Genomic DNA, 26,396 nt, shown 5'->3' with positions numbered 1-26,396 from the left:
CTAATTTTTTTAAACATAAAATGAATAATGAATAACATTTAACTAAACGCGTTTTCTAAATTTTTCAATAAAAGATGAAAACGGAAAACGAAAATTAAATACAGAAAACAAAGAATGAAAACTGTTTTTTTCAATTCAACGCAGTTAGTTTATTCTCTTTTTATTTATTTATTTATTTATTTATTTTTTAATATCGTGGGACCCAAAAAATGTGAGAAATCGTTTCCTATCGGGGTGAAATGCCCGGAAAGCCCTCAACAAACTTCGATGGAATCTACAAAGTGAATGACATCTATTTTACATACACATTTATCTGTAGCAGACACCAAAGATGCTGAAGAAAATGGCCGTGATCCGGTGGTTAGTGGTGGCGTTACTGCTGGTTTTTCGCATCCAAGAAGTTCGATCAGGTGCCTCAGATCACAAGTACAAAGAAAAAGAGGAAGTTCCCATATACGCCAACAAAGTCGGCCCCTTCCATAACCCTAGGTATCTCTTATGGATTCTCTGACTAGATCGCTGTTTCATGCGCTTGATCTTGTGCATCATGATGCTTGTTCTCTACTCCATTTCTTCCATTTTCATGCTTTTGCTACAGTTTAGTGGATCTGTTTTGTTATTTGTTGGATCTCAGCTTCAGTAATGTTAGTTAGGGTTTTATGTTTCTGTAGCTGTAAGTATCGATCGGATGTGGTGGTCCCTATACTGCGACTCTGTAACTTCCGTCGGCATAGCAAGGAAAGCTGCCCAATTATGTGCAGCTTTTAATATGGATAAAGTGTATACCTAAATTGAGATACAATTCATGTCTGTCGGACTAGAAGTCTAGAATTTCAAATCATCATTTGAAATGTGTTTGAGCGAAACTGGATGAGTCTATGTTGAACAGAAGGTTATGAAAAGAATGATGGTATAAGATCGGAAGCACTAAAGGTTTGAACTTAAATGCTCCCCCATCCTGAATAAAGGAGCTCTTTTTACTGATTAGTTTCCAGTTGCTAATTGTACCTCACCATATAATCTGTTATACACACGTATATAGATCTTTTATGTCACCAACCCAAACATAAAGACCTGAGTTTGAAGTTTGAACAGATTATGTAGTTTATAATGTCAATCATTTATGAAACCTAAATCACGTTTAAAAGACATTCAATTGGCTAGTAAAAGATTATGAAGTACTACAAGAAATAGGCTTTTCAGTAATGAGGAACTGTTGCCTACATCATGCTTCCAATCTGTATATGTTCTTTGAAGTGCATTTTGATTCTTCATATTTATATACACTTTAGAATTTAAAGAACCTTAAACTCATAGTTTACAGCATATATACTTACATGCCTTCATATACACTCATTTTATATGTCTGTTTTCTTCTACAGTGAAACATACCGCTTTTTTGATCTACCCTTCTGTTTACCAGGTGTGTATGCTTGTTATCTTATTACTTACCTTTCATTATATTGTCTCTTGAATTTGTAAACTGTAATTCCTCATCCTCATTGATGCAAATGTTGATTGCAGCTCACTTAAAGGAGAAGCCAGAAGCTCTTGGTGAAGTACTGAATGGAGACCGATTAGTCAGTGCCCCTTATAAGCTTCCATTTATGGTTGAAAAAGACTCAGAAAGTGTTTGCAGAAAAACACTAACAAAAGAGGAAGTATTTAAATTCCGAAGTGCTGTTGCCAAGGATTATTATTTCCAAATGTACTATGATGACTTGCCTTTCTGGGGCTTTCTAGGGAAAGTTGAAAAAGACAAAAATGACCCTAGCGAGGAGAGATATTACCTTTTTAAACATCTTCACTTTGAGATCCACTACAACAAAGATCGTGTCATAGAGATAAATGCGAAAGCTGATCCTAATGCTGTGGTGGATCTCACTGAAGACAAAGAAGTTGAGGTGGAATTCATGTATACAGTCAGATGGAAAGAAACAAATATTCCTTTTGAGAATAGAATGGAGAAATACTCTCAGTCTTCTTCACAACCACATCATTTGGAGATTCACTGGTTTTCAATTATCAACTCATGTGTCACTGTTCTACTCTTAACCGGTTTTCTTGCCACCATTCTTATGCGTGTCCTCAAGAACGACTTTGTTAAGTAAGAAACGAAATCATTTATTTTATGTACACATTTACAATTACTTTTTTACCCTTTGTTAATTGTTGATTTGTGTAAAAAGGTATGCTCATGATGAAGAGGCAGCTGATGATCAAGAGGAGACAGGGTGGAAGTACATTCATGGTGATGTGTTTAGGTATCCAAAGTACAAGTCTTTGTTTGCTGCTGCCCTTGGTTCTGGGACCCAGCTATTTTCTCTGTAAGTAGAATATTTTTGAATTAAAGGAGAAATGCAAGAAATGGTTATCTTGCATTTAGCCCTTGAATACTTTTGATGTTCAATGGATTAGTTTCTGAATTGTGTTTGATTTTATTCAGTGCACTTTTTATCTTTGGATTGGCACTTGTTGGTGTGTTTTATCCATATAATAGAGGAGCTCTGTTCACTGCATTGGTTGTTATATATGCTCTTACTTCTGGGATTGCTGGATACACTGCAGCCTCCTTCTATCACCAACTAGAAGGAACAAACTGGGTATGTTACTCTACAAATTATAAGGATTATTGCTTCCATATTCTCTTTACGTTTTATTAAGCATCCAAAAAGTTGGACCTCATTTAAACGCCTATAGACTTGCCACATCAGCAACACATAAACATATGCACTTCATAAACCTAACTACACTATGTGAAGAACCTTTTAAAGGTTTGTAAATAACTACCCCTTAACTTAAATATTTATTCAACCTATATTTTTTTATATTAAATCATAAAACAGTTTCTCTTCAATTTTATGATAAAGTAATATAAAGTAAATATCAATAATATTCCATACATGTAACATTTAAAAGTTTTTGATGAGATATTTTTGACTATGTAATTTGTTAAAAGTAATTATGAATTATGTTAATTCACAGTTACCTTGATTAAATTTTTTTGTTAAATAAAAACTACAATTGTTGAAAAGCTACATTTAATTAAAAGGCACTTATTAAGTTAAATAAGCAAAATCCCAAACACCCCCCAAATCAAAAAATATTTCACTTTCTTTTACAAAAAATAAAAACATATTAATATCAATAACATTCGATATCGGTATCATTTTTGAAAACATACTAATAACATCTTTTCACTGGTGAGATTGATATCGTCAAAAACAAGTATTTTTCTACTATGTATTTACAATAACTTATGTTCCATATAAGGAAATAGATAAAGGTAACTAAAGTTAGTCTAAACTAAATTAACAAATTGATCATTGATCTAAAATATTTCAATTTTGATACACAGGTGAGAAACCTACTGTTAACCGGATGCCTCTTCTGTGGGCCCCTCTTTCTAACCTTCTGCTTCCTAAACACTGTTGCAATCGCATACACAGCCACAGCTGCACTTCCCTTTGGAACAATTGTAGTGATTGTTTTGATATGGAGTTTGGTGACATCACCTTTACTTGTTCTCGGGGGTATTGCCGGAAAAAACAGCAAAGCTGAATTCCAAGCTCCTGTTCGCACCACAAAATACCCGAGAGAGATTCCACCTCTCCCATGGTACAGAAAAACCATCCCTCAAATGGCCATGGCCGGCTTTCTCCCTTTCAGTGCTATCTACATTGAGCTTTACTACATCTTTGCCAGTGTGTGGGGCCACAGGATTTACACCATTTACAGCATCTTATTTATTGTTTTCATCATTCTCTTGATTGTCACTGCTTTCATCACCGTTGCTTTGACTTACTTCCAACTTGCTGCTGAGGACCATGAATGGTGGTGGAGGTATGTCTTGTTTTTTTTACCTTTCGAATCCGTACTTTTTTCAATATAATTTATTTTTGAATTATTTTTATTTTTTTCAGGTCTTTCCTATGTGGAGGGTCAACGGGTGTTTTCATATACGGGTATTGCTTGTATTACTACTATGAAAGATCTGACATGTCGGGATTCATGCAGACCTCCTTCTTCTTCGGTTACATGGCTTGCATTTGTTACGGCTTCTTTCTCATGCTCGGCATGATCGGTTTCCGTGCTGCCTTGTTCTTCGTCCGCCACATTTACCGCTCAATTAAGTGTGAATAGAAGCTCAATGTTCGATCCACTATATGCTCAAATAGGTATTATTTCATTACAGATATGGGTATTCTACTTTATGGAAATGTATTTTTATTTATGTATATTTGAAATTTTTTTCAGGGGCAGCTTCTTCAACCTATGAGAACAAAGTGTCCAAGTTAGATGTTTGATGGATGTTTTGATAGTTTATGCTGTTTTTCTTTTAATATATATATTTTTAAAGTTTGACGAGAGGAAGGAAATTGAAAAGTAGCGGCTCAATTTTGGCTTTGGGCATACATACTTGTCTTTTTCATTTTAAATCTGTACTTCTGTAGCTTGTAATTAATGTTTGTATTAGTTCTCACTTATTTACAAGCCCTCTACATCTTTCCCACCTGCTTTTCATATCGTGGTTTTTTTAACGATTAAGCCTAGGTATTGGCTTTTGTTTGCGTATTGTCTCCAACACCCGGTTACCACTTAGGTACATGATTACCATAGTTCACATGGCTCTTCATTTACACATACCCTCTTAAAGTTAGGGTTTTTATTGTCAACATTTTCAGTCATTGAGAGCTTAAGTGAGGACCCAAACAATTCATGTTTGAAGAGTGTTTTTATAGATCTCCTTCCTTGTAATGAAGCCAAACATTGATGCTTGAGGCAATAATTTCTCATTGGCACAAAGCAAGATGAGAGGTAAAAACCTATTCTTATTAATCTTTGACAAAGAATTACAATGGGGTATAAATACAATTACAATGAATGAACAAAAGGAAATAAAACCAATCTTAAATTAGGAAATGATGTTATCCCTTTTCGTCAATACAAAGATGGTTTAGGTGTTAATCTCTTTTGTATCATATGCAAATTTTGAAAGACTTGATTACACTTTCTTATGCAATTTGGTTATATTTTCTTAATGTTGTATATCCTAATTATAGGGTTTGCTTGAATAAACAAATAATATCCTTCCTTATGTGGAGCACATGCAATGTACTAAACACATATATTCCAATTTCAAGGAGGGTTACCGAATTGCTTATGAACATCTGAATTAAAAGAACCACATTACATTGTGCATGACTTATTTTGGGAGTGGAATAGCTTGTAAGGCAGTGGAAGATGGCATTGTTGAGTGTTCAATTTCATCATCTTGGAGGCCAGGAAGAAACCAGTCATAACTATGCTTGAAGAAATCAAATTATACATGATGGATAAGTTTTTTAGAATGCTTTAAAAGGTTGGTAGATGGGAAGGCGATGTATGCCCTGCTGATATTAAAAAGATGAGAAATTTTGGTGAAGATATGAGGTATGTACTTTTTATCCCTTTTCCTTTTAAAGACCGAAAATTATTTTCCCTAAGATGGATTTGGAACTAGGAATGGCTATGAACCCTATTGTGTGGATTTAGGGTTACATGTATGTTTATGTAAGTTGTGGATCATCTGTAGATACCTTGTGTTCATGCACAAACTAATATCTATTACACTCATAAAGATTTAACTAAGTTTATTAGCATTTGGTTTAGTAAGGAGATGTGCAAAGATACTTACTCTAGGAATTTGCAACATGTGAATGGAAATTTATGGGTAGCTACTCCATATACCAAACAACTCCCCCAATAGCTAGAAGAATGCCAAGTAGACCAAGTATCAAGAGAACAATGCATAATTCTGAAAATGATGATAAGTACTACCATATGGGAAGGTCTAGAATAATCCAATATACAAATTGCCAACATAAGGGTCAACAAGGTTTCATGTAAAAATCCGACAGTTGCCCTAAAACCAAACCCTGAAAAAAAAAAAGACGGAGACCTAAGCTGGATCCAACTGTGAGTTACTAGACAAGAGCAGGTCATAGGGCCTAAGAAGAGGTGCTAAGGGTAGAGGTCAGATGTGAAGAGGTGCTAGGGATAGGGGTAAGATGGATAGATGTCCATGTTGTCAAAGGAATGAAGGTTCATGATCACAACAAAAGGGAAAACAATTAAGTTAAGGTGCAGGAAACACAAGTACCAAATGGTGTAGAGAATATGTAAAAAAATACACAAAGTTATGAGCAGCTTATAATGCACAAAAAATAGGAGGAAAAGATTTGGGTAGTTAATTCGAGATACGTGATAGGACTGCACTATTCGTAAGGGAAATCTCAGAAAATTGTATTCAGAAAGCTAGATGATAAACTTTCTTATGTTATTGAGTGTCTACAAGGACAAATTGACATGATATACAGAAAAAATATGCCCTAGAACTCTTCGTTAGAGAATGTATAGGTTTAAGATTACTAATTAGTTTGTATTCTATGAAATGCTTTTGATTTCTTCAAATTTGAAAAACCTTCAACTTATTCAACATATTCAGTTTATATGCATGCTTCTTAAAACCTCATTTCATCACTTTGTCTTCTTATACAGTGAAACATACCGCTTTTTTATCTACCTTTCTGTTTACCAGGTGGTTAATTCTTATTGTATCATTCTTTTCTTTTTTGTTTCTTTGACTTACTGTTCTTGCCACTAAACATCATTGATGCAATTGTTGCTTTCAGCCCATTTAAAGGAGAAATCAGAAGCTCTTAGTGAAGTACTAAATGGAGACTGTTTAGTCAATGCTCCTTATAAACTTGACTTCATGGTTGAAAAAGACTCTGAAATTCTTTTCAAGAAAAAAACTTACAAAACGTGAAGTATCTAAATTCCGAAGTGTTGTTACCAAGGACTATTATTTCCAAATGTACTATGATGACTTACCTTTCTGGAGCTTTCTAGGGAAAGTTGAAAAAGAAAAAAATGACCCTAGCGCGAAAAGATATTACCTTTTTAAACATCTTCACTTTGAGATCCTCTACAAAAAAGATTGTGTCATAGAGTGTCACACCCCCAAACCAGAACAACGGAAACGTCTGGGGCGGATGGAGTGACTTCATGTATAGTATCATAACAATTGAATAGTAATGAAACATAGCAACACAAACATTCATACATTTAGGTTTCAAGTATTACATTGTTTACAAGCACAATTGTTCAATAGTCGAATACAAATAACTGAAAAGTAGGAAAAACATCAAATGATGACGCCGACCCTCAAGAAGGGTTGAGTACCTGCCTACTAAATCCCTGAGAATACAAGTCGTTTTGAAAAGCGTCAATTAAAAAGTTGGTGGGCTCGTAAGCATTTTTGAAAAAAATAGTTTTGCATTTGTTTAGAATAGTTCTTATAGTACTTTCAGAAAATCCGATATTTTCTAAAAAAAAAGTTTGTAAGCCTCGTTCTAAAATCATGAATATATGCATCCATGTCCTTTGTTTTCTTTTGTTATACTTGTAAAGAATGCGTTCCCATAAAATCCAATATTTTCATTAATATGAACTGAAATTGAAAGTAATTCTTTGGTATCTTTTCCTTCTAAAGTAATAATATATAGTTCCAGAAAAATGCAGTATTTTCCTTAAAGATGAATTGTAGTCTTAAACCTTAAGACCACGATGGAAGTGAGTATCATAAAGAAAATAGTTTATAGTTTCATTTCTTTCAATAAAACCAATGACGTATAAGCTTCCCATAAACCAAAATCATTTTCGTTAATCCCTACGTGAGTCATTATAACCATGCTTGATACGACTAAATTGTCTGTGATAACGTTCTTTAGGCGTCAGTTTCGATAGGATATTTGTCACCCTAGACTGGCCCCGTCTACCTGTAGCGAACAACTCATGTGTAGGGGTGTCAACCTTGTATAAGTCTATACACAATTACATTGCTCTCCTTTCAGGAGACTCTGGTTATAACTGCAGGACTCCCGGTGTACGCTAGATAGGTACAACGAAGGAGAGCCTCACAAGAGCGTTAACAGATTTACGTGAACTATGACTCATTTTACTTTTAAAACAAGATACTTATACCTTTAAATAATTATCCGTATCTACGAAAGGTATGGTTTGTGACTTCGAAACCATACCAACTATAATTTATCTTGTTGGTTTGAAACTATTTATATAATCTTTTATATCAATATAAAGGAGTATTCTAGCATGAAATATGAAATCAAAACATAGTATTTTGGTGTTAAAACCCACTAGATTTGTGATTGACTATAATATACCATTTTTGCTAGTCAAGCCATCTTTTAATAAAAGTTCCCAAAAGCCATGTAGTGTTACAAATCATAACTTTTCTTATGATTTTATAACACATTTATAAAAGTAATAGTCATCATAAAAGGTAACTAGTTGTAACATTTGATATAAAAATAACATAATATCTAGGGTTTTAACCCATCAAAATCGTGAATACAAGTTTACGACCATTTTACAAATATAATTATTTTTAGTAAAATATCAAATCACGTATTCATGTTTTGCACCTTTTTACCAGTTTGAAAGTTTTGAGTCAAAATATTTTCATGTTGATTTTTATGATGATCCATAGGATAACATTTCTTTTTCACAATTAGTTGTTCCATTTTCAACATAATATTTAAGATGCATGCGATTGTCCAAAGGTTAAACACATAACACATAGGTACATGCTAATATCTAGTGGTTGAACGAGATTTGACTTGTATCCCCCCCCCCCCCCCCCCCCCCCCCGAAAAACAACGAAAAACACGAAAAGATGGGGTATGAATTTCACCTTGGTTTAGTTTGGTGGATGATTTGAAATAAGTAGAACAAGATTTCGAGCTTGGCACTTGGTTGGAGTGGATGAACTTCTAAGAATGATTATTACCCTAACAACATAAACAAACAATTATATGTGTAAAAATGGTGGAACTAATATATAATCATATATAAACACTAGGGGATTAGGATAATACTTACTCAAAAATCTAAGGAAGCTTGAAGAGTAAATCCTTTGAAAAGTGGAAATGGGTTCTTGAAAGAAAGAGGAACTTTAACAGAAGATGGAATAAAGAAACGATGAGGTCTTTTAGAGATGATCTCGTTGAAATAGACAGAGTAGGTTTGATGTGATGTTTTATTTATCTGGTGGTTATATTATGGATATATGTTGGGTTATATGCGTAGATTACTATGACTTGCATGAGGAAAATATGGGGTATCACATCTTAAAGTCAACTTCTTTTGTCTTATTCATATCCTAGTCCGTAAACCCCATTAACTAAGTCTAATTTGGAGTTGTTTACGGTTGAGGAGTGCCCCATGGAAGGGTTTACGGTCTGTGCATCCCTCATGGAATGTGTTTACAACCATAGGGTGGTCCAATAAGGAGTTCACGGCCAAACCATGGCCCATTAAAGGGGTTCATAGCCAAACATTGATCACTAGGAGGTGTTTTCGGTTCTAGGTCCTTTCCTTTAGTGTTTTTGGCCTTAATGGGTTAATTCTTTTGGGTTTTCGGCCTTAGTGGATCATTAGGAAGTGTTTACGGCCAAGGGATGGCTTATTTGAAGTGATTTTGGTCATGAGATGTTCTACAGTAGGGTACTAGGCTAGATGTTAAAACAATGTTCACATTTCTTGAATTTTGTTCCCCCACTTTGATTATTCGTGTTTTATTAAACTTTTTTACTTTCAAGGGGGTTATCTTATATATATGGTCTTCAAAGTTTAAGTACGTATAATAGCTTATATAAAACATGTTCTTCATGGCTTTCAATATTCCAGGATAGGTGGGATACTAGGCTAAATACTAATAGACAATATTTTGAATCCATGGTTCCTGTTCCAATCTATTAGTCTAGTTTTGCCTTGATAAACTTGTTTACTTTTCAAGAGTTTATCTTATCCATGATTTCCAAACTGTACATAGCCTTATACATGCACTCATGCCCTTTTGGTTTTCAAGGTTTTATTGTAATAGGGTTACAATTTAGACCTTGCTTGATCCAAAACTTTCAGGTTGTCACATCATCCCCCCGTTAGAGGGAATTTTGTCCAGAAATTAGCTTTTTCAACGACTCTTGCAACTAGGAGAAGTTGCGGGTACCTTTGTTTCATATGGTCTTTCCGTTCCTAGAGGAATTTGGGCCCTTGCTTGGTGTTCCGGCAGACCTTCACTATTAGTATTTGACATTGCTCTTTTGGTTTCCTTGCCCATGATCCCACATGTTCTTCTTCAGGGTGAAGGTTCTTGTTTACCTTGATCCAATCGAGTGGGACTACAAGAGGTTGGGCGGTTAGTTACCTATTAGGGTTGGATACATGGAATGTGGTTTGCACGATGCTGAGTCTTTGTGGTAACTGAAGTCCATGGGCTTCTGGACATATCCTAGCAAGGATCTCAAATGGCCTAATAAAGGTTGTGTTCCTGATGTCCTATAGGTAGTGTTCATAGACCTTAAGGATGGTATTATAGAATTCTGAGCCAGTGGTACGCCGACTTTGCTTGTTCCCTTAAAGTTGGTTGGATAAGTTTTCGATTCAGGATAGGGATATCGATCTTTGAGGGTGGGTCTGTTTGACTCTTAGCAGTCGGTGGTCCTATGGGCAATTGTAACGCCTGTGTTTCCGGGCTTGCCATTTTTAGCAATGTAATGGTCTAGGTTAACCTTTGTAACCCGTTTTGAAATAATAAGATTGTATTATTTGAGTATTATGTGTTTTGTGCTTAATTGCTTAATTATGCGGTTTGATTAATTAAGAATAAAAATAAGTGTCAAAATTTAAGTGTAAAATAAACTTGATATCTTTAGATAATATTGTAGTAGTTGAAACAAGGTTTCCGAAGATATAAAGAATGCCGAAATCCGAGTTATAACGAGGAAGTTATGACCTGTCGAAGTTTCGCGACAGAACCGGCACCGCTGATTAACGTAAAAAGTGAAATTTACGTTAGAGCGATATTTAGCCTTAGTGATCTAAACGAGAATCGAAGATCTCGTTGTTAGTATCAAAGCGATAAAAAGTTAGGCGAGAACGGACGTCAAACGAAGAAGTTATGAATTTATAACGAAAGTTTCTGTCCCGGCCTATTAAAAATAAATAATAAAATAAAGTCAAAATTAGCCGACGGAGTCTAAATGAAAGTTGTATAGCGTAGTCTCACCTTTCCGTGGATATAAAGAACGTCGAAAACGGAGCTCGTATGCAAAAGTTACGCAAGTTTGAAGTTTGCTTAATAGCGTACGCCCCGCGTAATTTGGGGTATGCCCAGCGTACTCGTGAACCGCCTCAGCTACGCATGCAATGACATCACTCGAACACATACGCATGCAATGACGTTGCGTACGCCCCGCGTAAATCGCAGATCCAGCCCCTATAAAAGGAAGTCGAGTGCAGCCGATTCAGTTGCTCATTTCTTCCCGTTTTCTCGCGTTTTTGCATCGTTTTTCGTACCAGAAATATCCCGAAGCCCCGGTAATATTCCCGAGTCCCGAAGCGAGTCCCGAGATCCCGAAGATCTTGAGAAGTGCGGTTTCCGAGCCGAATATCTGCCCGCGAGAAGTTCGATTTTCGTAGAGATCTTCCAGATCTGCGGAGGATTACTACTTCTGCAAGTCGTAGTGCTGTCCGATCATCTTCTGATCAAGTGAGTGTATACTACCTTTCATAAACGCAATAATAATACAAGTATGGTTTGAGTGTATTAAGTTTATTGCCGTTTATACGTGTGAATGCGTTGTTACTTTCTTCCAACGTATAATTATGAAGTATTTTATACGAGATACGTGTTATGTGTATATTTTGTTGTTATGTGTGTGAATGTATATTCACTTTCTTCTATCTTACAGATCTGATTATTTCTATACGAAATACGTGTTATGTGTGTGCGCCTCATCTGTTATATGGAAAATGTATTGATCAAGCATGCTATACAGGTTTTGAAAATATGTATAAAAATGTATGTTTTTATCTACTAATATGTTGGGTAGAACATGGGTAGATAGTTGGTGTGTAATAAACAGATGAGAGGCTTCGTTGTTGTTTTGATCCAGTCATCTAGCGGAATTTAGATGACGACCACAGACTTTTCTAGACAGTCTAGTGGAACGCTAGCATGCTCATAACCTGTAGGTGTTAATGAACTTGGGTGTTCATTCGTTGTATTCCATCCCCCTCATGGTTGCCTTATTTGACTTATATTGCTGAGGAAACCCCGCAGCATGTGTTGTCACCCCGATGAAAATATTCTTAGATTAGGTCCCTTGTGTTAGTTATTTTAGGGACATAAAGTGAGAATAACGGGAATGGGTAACTGGGTTATTGTTGGTTGATAATAATAAATTTAATTATTTATTGTGGGTTGAAAACCCTATATGCTCACCAGGCTCCCAAGCCTGACCCACTCAGTTTTATTTGTATTACATGAAGTGGCGGAAGGGCATGAGATGGACGAACCATCAAGTTGTTTTGTTTACAAGTCTGCATATGTTTATATTTGTTGAATGACTTGTAATGTATTCGTTTATGCTTATTGGTCTATATCGGAACATGACACCCCGAGTTTTGATTATAATGAAAATACATTTCTTTTATGAAATGCTTCGGTAAACATTGTTTTATCATGTTTTGTTTTTGGGAACAAATTCCGCAACTCTTTCAAATCAAAAGGATTTACTCTGAAAATATTTAAAAGCATAAATGAAAATCGGTCTTTTCTGGCCGAGATTTTGGGGATGTCACAGCAATTCACCTTTCCTCCTTATGAGTTGGATGGGTGCTTTTTGAGGTTAGAGACTTGGTCTGATAGTTTCCTTACTTGTTAGGTCGTTCTATTGATCGGACAATATCTATCTCTGTGTTGTTGCTAAGTGGTATTGGGGTTTGGCTATGGGGGCGGCTCTAAGAGTCAAGTTAAGTTCGAATTCATCTTGATGCATGGGTGATGTTCTGAAAGACCTTCTGGAAATTACTTCAGGAAGGTTGTAAATTTATGGGTTACCCTTGATGTCTTTTGTTTCTTGTCTTTTATTGCTACTGTGGGGAAAGGGTGTGGTATATCTTACATAGGTACTTATGAGTCCAGACGCAAAAGATGATTCAGAGATTTATCATTATAGATTGAAAGGGTTTCGTTAATTGGTCGGGTGAGGCAAAGGGTCTCTTCGTAGCCCATGAAATTCGGTATGGTGAGGACCAAGCAAATCCTCATAAAAGGACAACGTTGGGACTTCTTATTGTAGTCGATGTTAAGTTGTCTTGAAAGGGAGATGATTTTTTAGAATGATAGTGTATTTTATATACATTTTTATCTTTGTTATTACTACTGCGAATATTTCATACCGAGATTAGTGGGTTCTAACAACACGAGTGCTTGGATAACTAATGATGAAATCTCGTAGTATGTTCCCTACTAGGTCTCTTTATAATGGTTTGGTGTAACCTAGTCGTATATAATTAAGAGTGAAGAGACAGTCGACTGAGTGACCCTGCCCTAAATCCACAACCAGACAAAGAACATGAATTAAGGCGGAATCACATACTCTTAGCCTGTAGAATCTTAATTATACATGTCATGTTGAAACATTTTACAAGTTGGAAAGTAGGTGACGGGGAAAAAAGAAAAAGTAAAACACTAGAGTTGGAGGTGGTATGATAAAATTCATAATAAGTTTTAAGTTTATAAGACAAAATGGAAATAGTTGGTAGGTGGTAAGGAGTAAAATTAAGTTATTTTGAAAGTTTGAACACTTTTATACTTTTCGAGTTTTTGTTTTCGTAATTTGATTCAGCTTATCTCATCCCTAATTTTCATTTTAATTTTAATACTTGAGTTTGACCCATTACAAGTTTATAATATATACTATAAAAAATGATATATAATTAAACGAGTCATATTCGAGCTGAAAGTTTTGACCCCGACCTAACCCGTTTAATTTTCGTGTCGTGTTAACCCATGTACATAAACATGTCAAAATTTGTTACCCCAACACTAATTTCATGTCGCCTTATTGTATTAGGTTTTGCTAGATAAAGTTGTCATCATCCTTTCTTTAAAAATTACTAAATTTAAACGGGTTCTACTAGGGGTGAGCGCAGTGCAGTTATTAGCCAAAACCTCACCACTAATCGCAAATGCGGTTAATCCATTTTCAAAACTGCTTGATGCGGTTATTTTTGCGGTGAGTTTTTTTTTTATTTTATTTTTTTTATTTTTTTATTTTTTTATTTTACGGTTATTAACCACATGAATTTGATGCGGTTATTTTGTGTGGTTTTTAACAACAATTTATAACTCAAACGGTTTTAAGAGTTCAAACATATTACTTGTAATGATAAAAAACCATAAGATATAAGACAATTAACTTAAATCACAAACAACTAATATCTTAAAAACGTAAAATCAATAGTAATTAACAATAAATATCTTAAAATTGTCTAATTTTATCATTTTTCAAAATTAAATATAAAAAAAACCAATACTTTTGTCTTCTAGTATTTTATCCATTTTTCATCTATAAAACTTATCTTATTTTTAATATTTACTATATAAATAATTAATAAAAAATTGTATATAATATATGCGGTGCGGTGCGGTCCGGTTTTTTTACGGTTTTTGTAAACTAATAAATGCACTGCATCGCAAATTTGCGGTTTTTGAAAAACAAAAAACCTCACCATCGGTTTTTATTACGATTGTGGTTTATCGGTTACGGTTTGTACGGTTAATTTTAATTACGGTGTGGTTTTTGACGAGTCGTAAGCTCTACCCATTTAGTACAAAGATCGATACCCCTAAAACGTGAATGTTGCCCGATTTGCCGTTTTAGGACTTGCTAAGCTCATTCTCTTTTTGTTTTCCAATTTTCTTTTTTTATAATATCGTGGGACCCAATAAACGTGAGAAGTCATCGTTTCCTATTGGGGTGAAATGACCGGAAAGCCCTCAACAAACTTCGATGGAATCTACAAGGTGAATTACATCTATTTTACTTACATATTATCTGCAGCAGACACCAAAGATGCTGAAGAAAATGGCCGTGATCCGGTGGTTAGTGGTGGCGTTACTGCTGGTTTTTCGCATCCAAGAAGTTAGATCAGGTGCCTCAGATCACAAGTACAAAGAAAAAGAGGAAGTTCCCATTTACGCCAACAAAGTCGGCCCCTTCCATAACCCTAGGTATCTCTTATGGATTCTTTGACTAGATCGCTGTTTCATTCGTTTGATCTTGTGCATCATGATGCTTGTTCTCTACTCCATTTCTTCCGTTTTCATGCTTTTGCTACAGTTTAGTGGATCTGTTCTGTTATTTGTTGGATCTCAGCTTCAGTTATGTTAGTTAGGGTTTTATGTTTCTGTAGCTGTAAGTATCGATCGGATGTGGTGGTCCCTATCACTACGACTCTGTGACTCCCGTCGGCATTGCAAGGAAAGCTGCCCAATTATGTGCAGCTTTTAATATGGATAAAGTGTAAACCTAAATTGAGATACAATTCATGTCTGTGGGACTATAAGTCCAGAACTTCAAATGATCATTTGAAATTTGTTTAACTGAAACTGGATGAGTCTATGAATGATGGTAAAAGATTGGAAGCGCTAAATTTGCACTTAAATGCTCCCCCATCCTGAATAAAGGAGCTTTTTTTGCTCTAAAAAGTCTAAAAGACTGATTAGTTTCCAGTTGTTAATTGTACCTCACCATGTAATTTGTTATACACATGTATATAGATCTTTAATGCCTCCAACCCAAACATAAAGACCTGAATTTGAACAGATTATGTAGTTTATAATGTCAATCATTTATAATGCCTAAATCAGGCTTAAAAAACATTCATATTGGCTAATAAAAGATTATGAAGTACTACAAGAAGATGGGAGTATCATGCTTGTGGCTCAGCAACACAAGAAATTCACTTCAGCCCTTTTGTATTGATGATTATGTAACTTATTCAGTCAATCTCAACAAAAAAAAATCCTAAAGTCTTTAGAAAACTTATCGTTTTCTTCTATGTAGATACTAGATAGGTTTTTCAGTAATGAGGAAGTGTTGCCTAGTGCCTACTTCATGTTTTCCAATCTGTATATGTTCTTAAGTGCATTTTGTTTTTTCATATTTGTATACTCTTTAGAATTTAAAGAACCTTAAACTCATAGCTTACAGCATATATACTTACATGCCTTCTTATACACTCATTTTATATGTCTGATTTCTTCTACAGTGAAACATACCGCTTTTTTGATCTACCCTTCTGTTTACCAGGTGTGTATACTTGTTATCTTATTACATATTACCTTTCATTATTTTATTTCTTGAATCTGTAATTCCTCATTGATGCAAATGTTGATTGCAGCTCATTTAAAGGAGAAGCCAGAAGCTCTTGGTGAAGTACTGAATGGAGACCGATTAGTCAGTGCCCCTTATAAGCTTCCATTTATGGTTGAAAAAGACTCAGAAATTGTTTGCAGAAAAACACTAACAAAAGGGGAAGTATTTAAATTCCGAAGTGCTGTTGCCAAGGATTATTATTTCCAAATGTACTATGATGACTTGCCTTTCTGGGGCTTTCTAGGGAAAGTTGAAAAAGACAAAAATGACCCTAGCGAGGAAAGATATTACCTTTTTAAGCATCTTCACTTTGAGATCCACTACAATAAAGATCGTGTCATAGAAATAAACGCGAAAGCTGATCCTAATGCTGTGGTGGATCTCACTGAAGACAAAGAAGTTGAGGTGGAATTCATGTATACAGTCAGATGGAAAGAAACAAATATTCCGTTTGAGAATAGAATGGAGAAATACTCTCAATCTTCTTCACAACCACATCATTTGGAAATCCATTGGTTTTCAATCATTAACTCATGTGTCACTGTTCTTCTGTTAACTGGTTTTCTTGCCACCATTCTTATGCGTGTCCTGAAGAACGACTTTGTTAAGTAAGGACTAAGGAATTATATCCATTTATTTTACGTGCAATTACTTTTTTACCCTTTGTTAATTGTTGATTTGTGAAAAAAGGTACGCTCATGATGAAGAGGCAGCTGATGATCAAGAGGAGACAGGGTGGAAGTACATTCATGGTGATGTGTTTAGGTATCCAAAGTACAAGTCTTTGTTTGCTGCTGCCCTTGGTTCTGGGACCCAGCTATTTTCTCTGTAAGTAGAATATTTTTGAATTAAAGGAGAAATGCAAGAAATGGTTATCTTGCATTTAGCCCTTGAGTTATTTATCTAATACTTTTCATGTTCAATGGATTAGTTTCTGAATTGTGTTTGATTTTATTCAGTGCACTTTTTATCTTTGGATTGGCACTTGTTGGTGTGTTTTATCCATATAATAGAGGAGCTCTGTTCACTGCATTGGTTGTCATATATGCTCTTACTTCTGGGATTGCAGGATACACTGCAGCCTCCTTCTATCACCAACTAGAAGGAACTAATTGGGTATGTAAATGTAATGTTACTCTACAAATTATAAGGATTATTGCTTCCATATTCTCTTTACATTTTATTAAGCATCCACAATGTTTGACCTCATATAAACGCCTAAAGACTTGCCACATCAGCAACACATAAACTTATGCACTTCATAAAAGTTCTTATGTTTTGGCCTCATAATTGATTTAGTCATTATATGTTTTTTTTTATTCAATTAAGTCCCAAAAACCGGGAATTGTATTCAATTTGACCGTTTTACCCGGTCAACAGGTCATCCTACTTTCAAAAGTTACATTTTTGGCCCAAATTTTAAATTTTATTACAAATTTGGTCAAAAATTTACTCTTTTGGCCAAGATTTCATAATTTTGTTATGATTTCATCCTAAATTAAGTTTTTTACATTTTTTTTTTTCAAAACAAAATTTCAAATATGTTTTGTTTGTTGTATAAAATCATATTTTTACAAAAAAAACTTATTTTTCACATAAAAAACCTTCTTTTTTGTATATAATTTTTTTAAATAAATACCTATTTTATAAAAGTTTTTAAGGGTATATAGGGGTATAATAACGTATTTTACATATGTGTATTTCATGCATTTTCACATAACTATGTTTTTATAAATAGGTATTTAAAATAAAATAATGTTTTTGTAAATATGTATTTTGCATATAAAAATGTTTTGTTTTAAATATATATAGAAAAAGAATGTTTTTGTGTGAAAATTGTGTTTTTTTTTTGTATAAATATGATATTATCCAACAAAAAAAAACATATTCGAATTTTTATTTGAAAAAAAATATGTAAAAAACTAAATTTAGGATGAACTCGTAACAAAATTTTGAAATCTTGGCCAAAAGTGTAAAATTTGGACCAAATTTGTAATAAGATTTAAAATCTGGGCCAAAAGTGTAATTTTTGAAAGTTGGATGACCTGTTGACTGGGTAAAAGGGTCAAATTGAATACAATTCCCGGTTTTTGGGACATAATTGAATAAAAAACCATACAAGGACTAAATCGATTTTGAGGCCAAAACATAAAGGACTTTTATGGAGTTCTCCCTTATGTTATCTAAAAGTTTTGTTAACTAAAAACTACAATAATTAAAAAGCTACATTTAACTAGTTTGTGAAAAAAATCTAAAAGTCTAAACATGTGAAATCATCAACTTTAATTATTTCATATAACAAATCAAAAAACATTTCACTTTCTATATAAAAAATAAAAACATATTAGTATCAATAATATTCGATATCAGCATCATTTTTAAAAAAAACACTAATAAGATCTTTTCAATTATGATATACAGGTGAGAAACCTACTGTTAACCGGATGCCTCTTCTGTGGGCCCCTCTTTCTAACCTTCTGCTTCCTAAACACTGTTGCAATCGCATACACAGCCACAGCTGCACTTCCCTTTGGAACAATTGTAGTGATTGTTTTGATATGGAGTTTGGTGACATCACCTTTACTTGTTCTCGGGGGTATTGCCGGAAAAAACAGCAAAGCTGAATTCCAAGCTCCTGTTCGCACCACAAAATACCCGAGAGAGATTCCACCTCTCCCATGGTACAGAAAAACCATCCCTCAAATGGCCATGGCCGGCTTTCTCCCTTTCAGTGCTATCTACATTGAGCTTTACTACATCTTTGCCAGTGTGTGGGGCCACAGGATTTACACCATTTACAGCATCTTATTTATTGTTTTCATCATTCTCTTGATTGTCACTGCTTTCATCACCGTTGCTTTGACTTACTTCCAACTTGCTGCTGAGGACCATGAATGGTGGTGGAGGTATGTCTTGTTTTTTTTACCTTTCGAATCCGTACTTTTTTCAATATAATTTATTTTTGAATTATTTTTATTTTTTTCAGGTCTTTCCTATGTGGAGGGTCAACGGGTGTTTTCATATACGGGTATTGCTTGTATTACTACTATGAAAGATCTGACATGTCGGGATTCATGCAGACCTCCTTCTTCTTCGGTTACATGGCTTGCATTTGTTACGGCTTCTTTCTCATGCTCGGCATGATCGGTTTCCGTGCTGCCTTGTTCTTCGTCCGCCACATTTACCGCTCAATCAAGTGTGAATAGAAGCTCAAATCTCAAAGCTATGAGAACAAAGCGTCCAAGTTAGATGTTTGATGGATGTTTTGATAGTTTATGTTGTTTTTTTATTAAATATTTTTAAAGTTTGATGAGAGGAAGGAAATTGAAAAGTAGCTACTCAATTTTGGCTTTGGGCATACATACTTGTCTTTTTCATTTTAAATCTGTACTTCTGTAGCTTGTAATTAGTGTTTGTAGTAGTTCTCACTTATTTACAAGCCCTCTACATCTTTTCCACCTGCTTTTCATATTGTGATATGACTTTGTGTATGAAGTTTTAATTCCTCCAAAAGCTAGTTCAAGTAGTATTGTTTAGAGCTTTTGGCTTTTTATGTAAGGAAATCATATTATCTCCAACACCACCGTTGATATGGCCTTTCATTTACACATACCCTCTTAAAGTTAGGGTTTTTACGGTCAACATTTTCTTCATTGAGAGCTTAAGTGAGGACCCAAACAATCCATGCTTGAAGAGTGTTTTTATAGAGCTCCTTCCTTGTAATGAAGCCAAACATTGTTGCTTGAGGCAATAATTTGGTTGGCGCAGACCAAGATGAGAAATTTAATATCATGTACATAGATGTTGGAGAGGAAAACAAATTCAAAAATAAACCACCTTCTGGGTGCAACAGTCCTGAACACACTCTGTGGAGTATCTGATGCTTACATCTATGATTCGGAGGTCGAGAATGACGAGGATTGTGGTTCTGATTTTGAAGACGACACCATGGAAACGGGCCATCAGTCTAAGGACAAAGTATGGGAGGTAAAAACCGATTCTTAATCTTTGATAAAGAATTACAATCGTTCGAGAGTTGTCCAGAGGTCTCGAGATGTTTGAACTCCGATGACTTCGGCCATGGCTTCCACCGTTAAGGAGGATTGAAGAAGAAGTATGACAATTTGGTCTTTTTCAAGCCAGTGAGGGTTTGAGAAGGGGGAGAAGAAGAACCGTCGATGTGAGATATAAGTTTTTGATGAGAAAGGAGTGGATAAACTTGATTCTTCCATAAGATATAACTGGAAGATGATAATTTGTTTGTAAGCATAGAGAGTCCTGTTTCAGTAGCCATGTAGGTAGGGTTGAGAAAAAATTGGATCTATTAGCTGATACCATATGAGAGGTAAAAACCTATTCTTATTAATCTTTGACAAAGAATTACAATGGGGTATAAATACAATTACAATGAATGAACAAAAGGAAATAAAACCAGTCTTAAATTAGGAAATGATATTATCCCTTTTCGTCAATACAAAGATGGTTTAGGTGTTAATCTCTTTTGTATCATATGCAAATTTTGAAAGACTTGATTACACTTTCTTATGCAATTTGGTTATATTTTCTTAATGTTGTATATCCTAATTACAGGGTCTGCTTGAATAAACAAATGATATCCTTCTTTATGTGGAGCACATGCAATGTACTAAACACATATATTCCAATTTCAAGGAAGTTATACCGAATTGCTTATGAACATTTGAATTAAAGGCACCCCATTACATTGTGCATGACTTATTTTGGGAGTGGAATAGCTTGTGAGGCAGTGGAAGATGACATTGTTGAATGTTCAATTTCATCATCTTGGAGGCCATGAAGAAACCACTCATAACTATGCTTGAAGAAATCAAATTATACATGATGGATAAGTTTTTTAGAATGCTTTAAAAGGTTGGTAGATGAGAAGGCGATGTATGTCCTACTGATATTAAAGAGATGAGAAATTTTGGTGAAGATATGAGGTATGTACTTTTATCCCTTTTCCTTTTAAAGACCGAAAAGTTTATCTTACTAAAGTTGTTTACATACTAATTTGCAGGAATTGGATTATTTCCCCTAGGATGGATTAGGAACTAGGAATGGCTATGAACCCTATTGTGTGGATTTGGGGTTACATGCATGTTCATGTAAGTCGTGGGTCATCTGTGGATACCTTGTGTTCATGCACAAACTAATATCTATTACACTCATAAAGATCTGACTAAGTTTATTAGCATTTGGTTTAGTAAGGAGAGGTGCAAAGATACTTACTTTAGGAATTTGCAACATGTGAATGTAAGTAATGGGTAGCTACTCCATATACCAAACCACCCCCTAGCTAGAAGGATGCCAAGTAGATCAAGTATCAAGAGAAGAATGCATATTTCTGAAAATAATGACAAGTACTACCATATGGGAAGGTCTAGAATAATCCAATGTACAAATTGCCAACATAAGGGTCAACAAGGTTTCATGTAAAAATCCAACAGTTGCCCCACAACCAAACCCTAAAAAAAGAAGGAGACCTAAGCTGGATCCAATTGTTAGTAGGGATGACAATTCTCGTCACGACCCGCGGCACGACACAAAATAATTGGGTTTGGGTTGAATTTTTCAACCCGCCAATCAGCCAACTCGCCAACCCGGCCGTTTATTAAACGGGTTATATATGAGTTTCTCAAAAAATAAACGTGTTGACCTGCCAACCTGTTTATATTTTTAATAATATATATAATTTTATTTTTAAATGTATTTATGTATCAAGTATCATGTCGATTCTTTTAATTGGGCCAACGCCCAATGCCAATACCATAACCTTGAAAGTCCTTACGCAAATCCCATTATTGGACCAATTTACTAAATTGGGCCCAAATTCCTAATTGTGCTTAACATAATGATCCATTGATCCAAAACATAATATTCATAAAGTCCAGCAAAGGCCCAAATCCAACTAGCCCAAACCCAAAGCCCAAAATCACCAAAGTCCACAGAAGGCGTACGCTGGGCGTATCCCAAGGCTACACGGGGCATACACGAGTATCACATTAACTGGAAAACGGGATCATTGACTTAGTACACTGGTCGTACAGAACCTTACGGTGGGCGTACGCAGGGTTTCACCAAAACCCTAATAAGTGCTTAATGACTTAAGCACTTAAGCTCAAACTCCAGATCCAGTGACCAAATGTGCCTAGGACTCATAAAGTCTCGAAATTTATCACTTTGGATGTCTAGAAAGCTCTTAATCCATTAAGACTCTTCTACACCATGCATGGGATATCTTAAGCCATTGGGACCTCATTTTATCACTTGAGACCTCTTCAAGGTCTAGAAAGGACAACTTATCTCGTCCAAAATGCATCATGCACCATATTGGGGGTATTTGGGATAAGAAATGGTTCCATAATGCTAGAAAGGCTAGATCAATGACCTACAAGCATAAAGTTTGAAGCTTTTTACCTCCTGGAGCTTCTAGGGCACAACAAAACTTTAGATCTACAAGCCAATCTCCTTCTTCAACTATTTGTTGCAATGGCTTCACCTTCAATAGCTCAAAATACCCACCAACTGACTCTCACACATAAGAACTAGGGTTTGGGGATGTTTCTTGAAGATGGAGACTGAGAAGGAGGAGAGAAAATGAGTCATAAGGATGTTTATATAGCCCTTAACCTGAGATATTAGGGTTTCCTTCAGATATGAGTACGCCCAACGTACACAAGTGTACGCCCAACATACTCCTTCTGGTCCCAAAATTACAATTTAGCCCTTAGGCTCTTCATGGCTTTACCCTTCCATCCCCAGTGAATACAAACGACAAATCTTGGGATGTTACATGTAGTCATTAAACTACTTGACAATCGTACATCAAGTCTTCAAGATGAATCACTTCTTCACCCATAATTCTCAGACTTCATTTTTTTTGACAATTCATATAAAACTTGATTGCTAAATGGTCCAACTTGTTATTATGATATATATTTTCTTAGATTGGTAGAAAAATAGAAGTTGAACCTATTATAAATAAAAAATAAAATATTCTACACATTTAAAGAAAAATGATAGTTTGTTGCCATTTAACATATTTCCACATTAAAAACAGATTGGATTTAAAATCTACAAAAATACACTTTTAATTATTATTATGTCGTTTGATGAAAATACCAAATTCATTTTGTAAATAAAGTTTCTTTTTAAAATGATCCATCTTATTGCAATTCATACCAAAAAACTATGAAGTTATTTATGAAAGAATGCATGGGATTTATTAAAATGCATGATTAAAGATGCTGGTCATTAAAGTATAGAAACAAAACATGAGGGAACATTTATGTAAAATTCAATTTTCCGAAAAGTACACGATAACCCCCTTCAACAAACATTTCCGGAGTATATAAAGTACATGATATATGTTGACATACATGTAAAATATTGCATCTACTGGTGTCCATTGTATCAAACGTCTAAGATGTGGAAGAAAATGTTGGTGGTACGGTTTTGCTAGTGGCAATACTAGTGGCTTTTAGCATTGAAGAAGTTCAATCGGATGCCTCATATCAAAAATACAAATCTGGTGATGAGGTCCCAATTTATGCCAACAAAGTCGGTCCTTTCCATAACCCTAGGTAGGCATTATCCTCTATATGTAGATTAGATCTCTGTATTATGCGTTTTCTTCTTCACATTATGTTTCTTACTACTGCTTGCACTGACTTAGTGGATCTATTTTGATAATTAAGGTTTCTATGTTAGTAATTTGTTGGATCTCAGTTTAAAATATGATAATCAGGGTTTTATTGCTTACTTCCAAGTTTTATCGGCTGAACTTTAGATTGGTCGATGATCGTTCAGCTAATTCGTGTTTGCATTGTAAGAAAATTCACTAAGTTATGAGAAACTTATAATCCACAAATTAAGGGGAGGAAAAGAGTTGTGTAGTTAATTCGTTAGCCAAACTGAAATGAGAGATAGGATTGCACTATTCATAAGGGAAATTTTAGGAATTTGTATACAAAAAACTAGAAATGGTCCTTGATGAACTTTCTCATGTTATTGAGTGTCTACAAGGTAAAATTGACATGAAATATAGAAAGAATAGGCCCTAGAAATCTTAGTTAGAGAATGTGTAGGTTTAGGATTACTAATTTGTGTGTATTCTATGAAATGCATTTGATTTCTTCAAATTTGAAGAACCTTCAACTTATTCAGCATATTCAGTTTATATGTATGCTTCTTGAAACCTCATTTCATCACTTTTTCTTCTTCTACAGTGAAACATACCGCCTTTTTTTATCTACCCTTCTGTTTACCAGTTGCTTATTTCTTATTGTATCATTATTTTTTTTTGTTTCTTTGACTTACTGCTCTTGCCACTAAACATCATTGATGCAATTGTTGCTTTCAACCCATTTAAAGGAGAAGCTAGAAGCTCTTGATGAAGTACTAAATGGAGACCTTTTATTCAATGCTCTTTATAAACTTGACTTCATGGTTGAAAAAGACTCTGAAATTGTTTGTAGGAAAAAACTTACAACACAAGAAGTATCTAAATTCTGAAGTGCTGTCACCAAGGACTATTATTTCGAAATGTACTATGATGACTTACCTTTCTGGAGCTTTCTATAGAAAGTTGAAAAAGACAAAAATGACCCTAGCAAGGAAAGTTATTACCTTTTTAACATCTTCAATTTGAGATCCTCTACAACAAAGATAATGTCATAGAGATAATCGCGAAAGCTAATCCTAATGATGTAGTGGATCTCACTAAAGACAAAGAAGTTGAGGTGGAATTCATGTATAAAGTCAGATGGAAAGAAACAAATATTCCTTTTGAGAATAGAATGGAGAAATACTCTCAATCTTCTTCACAACCACATCATTTAGAGTTTCACTGGTTTTCAATTATCAACTCATGTGTCATTGTTCTTCTCTTAACCAGTTTTCTTGCCACCATTCTTATGCGTGTCTTGAAGAATCAATTTGTTAAGTAAGGACTAAGGAATAGTATCCATTTATTTTACATACAATTCCTTTTTTTTTACCCTTTGTTAATTATATTATTTGCAAAAAGGTATGCTCATGATGAAGAGGCATCTGATGATCAAGAGGAGACTGGATGGAAGTACATTCATGGTGATATGTTCCGGTATCTAAAGTACAAATCTTTGTTTGCTACTGCCCTTGGTTCCGGGACCCGACTATTTACTCTGTAAGTAAACTAGTTTTTGCACATTTTTAGTACAATATTTAATCCTCATTATATTGATTACTATTTTTTTTTAAATATCAGAGAACTTTTTGTCTTCATACTTGAATTTGTTGGTGTATTTTATCCATATAATCGAGGAGCTCTTTTCAATGCACTTGTTGTGATTTACGCGCTTACATCCAGAATCGTAGGCTACACCGCATCGTCTTTCTACCACCAGCTAGATGGAAGCAACTGGGTATTATACAAATTTACCAATATAACATTTGCTTCACCACATAGTTTCAAATCTAACATCTCTCAATCTCATTCATCAACAGGTGAGAACCCTGCTATTAACCGGATGCCTCTTTCGTGGGCACCTCTTTCTAACCTTCTACTTCCTAAACACTATTGCATCGCATACACAGCCAAAACTGTACTACCCTTTGGGACAATTGTAGTTATTGTTTTGATATGGAGTTTGGTGACATCATATTTACTTGTTGTAAGACTACGGGGGGTAGTCGTAGCATTCACTAGCGGTCAGATAGTGACAGAGTGTCGTGAGATTGCGGATGTAGCTGTAGCATTTACTAGGTTCGTAGATGGCATGAGCGTGTTGTTGGAAAGAGGAAGGAACAGTAGCACCCAACAGTTTGGGTGTACCAGTAAGGATATGGAAATCTGCGGATTGGATTTCGAAATTACCTAACAGATTAGATCTGGTTGAGCTAGTGATAAGACTGTAGGAACGCCACTACAGTTATGAGATCAAGGAAGCAAGAGATTGCTTAAGGTCGTTTGTGATATAATCCTAGCATTGGTCATGTAGCAATCACTTTTAGCCTTGGATTTGGTAACGTTAGGATTCGACACATGGACCCGATCGGTTGGATCAGGAGGTTGTTTGAGCCATAATGTCATGATATTTA

At 35.0% G+C, this 26,396-nt stretch overlaps 2 protein-coding genes and 1 pseudogene across 2 annotated transcripts; all 3 read left to right on the top strand.

Moving 5' to 3' along the window:
* The first annotated feature begins 278 nt into the window (after positions 1 to 278).
* LOC145031720 (transmembrane 9 superfamily member 2-like) lies at positions 279 to 4,494 on the top strand. Its single transcript, XM_078980327.1, has 8 exons — positions 279 to 489; positions 1,383 to 1,423; positions 1,525 to 2,107; positions 2,190 to 2,327; positions 2,447 to 2,603; positions 3,359 to 3,843; positions 3,924 to 4,178; positions 4,258 to 4,494. Exons 1-7 carry the CDS (start codon positions 332 to 334, stop codon positions 4,141 to 4,143), a joined length of 1,782 nt encoding a protein of 593 aa, XP_078836453.1. The 5' UTR covers positions 279 to 331; the 3' UTR covers positions 4,144 to 4,178; positions 4,258 to 4,494.
* A 10,461-nt stretch (positions 4,495 to 14,955) lies between these two features.
* On the top strand, positions 14,956 to 19,753 carry LOC145031721 (transmembrane 9 superfamily member 2-like). Its single transcript, XM_078980328.1, has 7 exons — positions 14,956 to 15,148; positions 16,189 to 16,229; positions 16,321 to 16,903; positions 16,986 to 17,123; positions 17,255 to 17,411; positions 18,717 to 19,201; positions 19,282 to 19,753. The coding sequence occupies exons 1-7, from the start codon at positions 14,991 to 14,993 to the stop codon at positions 19,499 to 19,501; spliced, it is 1,782 nt and encodes a 593-aa protein (XP_078836454.1). The 5' UTR covers positions 14,956 to 14,990; the 3' UTR covers positions 19,502 to 19,753.
* Positions 19,754 to 23,550: 3,797 nt separating this feature from the next.
* Positions 23,551 to 26,176, top strand: LOC145030121 (transmembrane 9 superfamily member 2-like; annotated as a pseudogene).
* The last annotated feature ends 220 nt before the right edge of the window (positions 26,177 to 26,396 follow it).

This window comes from Lactuca saligna, chromosome 2 (genome assembly GCF_052625555.1).
Source record: "Lactuca saligna cultivar CGN05327 chromosome 2, ASM5262555v1, whole genome shotgun sequence".
Lineage (NCBI taxonomy): Eukaryota > Viridiplantae > Streptophyta > Magnoliopsida > Asterales > Asteraceae > Lactuca > Lactuca saligna.
Note: the sequence above shows the minus strand (reverse complement) of the source record. Positions and strands in the feature narration are given on the sequence as shown.

What these genes read in the sequence shown, in the direction of transcription:
- LOC145031721 (XM_078980328.1), top strand. Translation starts at nt 14,991, where the DNA reads ATGCTGAAGAAAATGGCCGTGATCCGGTGGTTAGTGGTGGCGTTACTG. An exon ending in GGCCCCTTCCATAACCCTAG is followed by an intron (nt 15,149 to 16,188) that starts GTATCTCTTATG and finishes TTTCTTCTACAG; the next exon opens with TGAAACATACCGCTTTTTTG. An exon ending in CTGAAGAACGACTTTGTTAA is followed by an intron (nt 16,904 to 16,985) that starts GTAAGGACTAAG and finishes TTGTGAAAAAAG; the next exon opens with GTACGCTCATGATGAAGAGG.
- LOC145031720 (XM_078980327.1), top strand. Translation starts at nt 332, where the DNA reads ATGCTGAAGAAAATGGCCGTGATCCGGTGGTTAGTGGTGGCGTTACTG. An exon ending in CTCAAGAACGACTTTGTTAA is followed by an intron (nt 2,108 to 2,189) that starts GTAAGAAACGAA and finishes TTGTGTAAAAAG; the next exon opens with GTATGCTCATGATGAAGAGG. An exon ending in GACCATGAATGGTGGTGGAG is followed by an intron (nt 3,844 to 3,923) that starts GTATGTCTTGTT and finishes TATTTTTTTCAG; the next exon opens with GTCTTTCCTATGTGGAGGGT.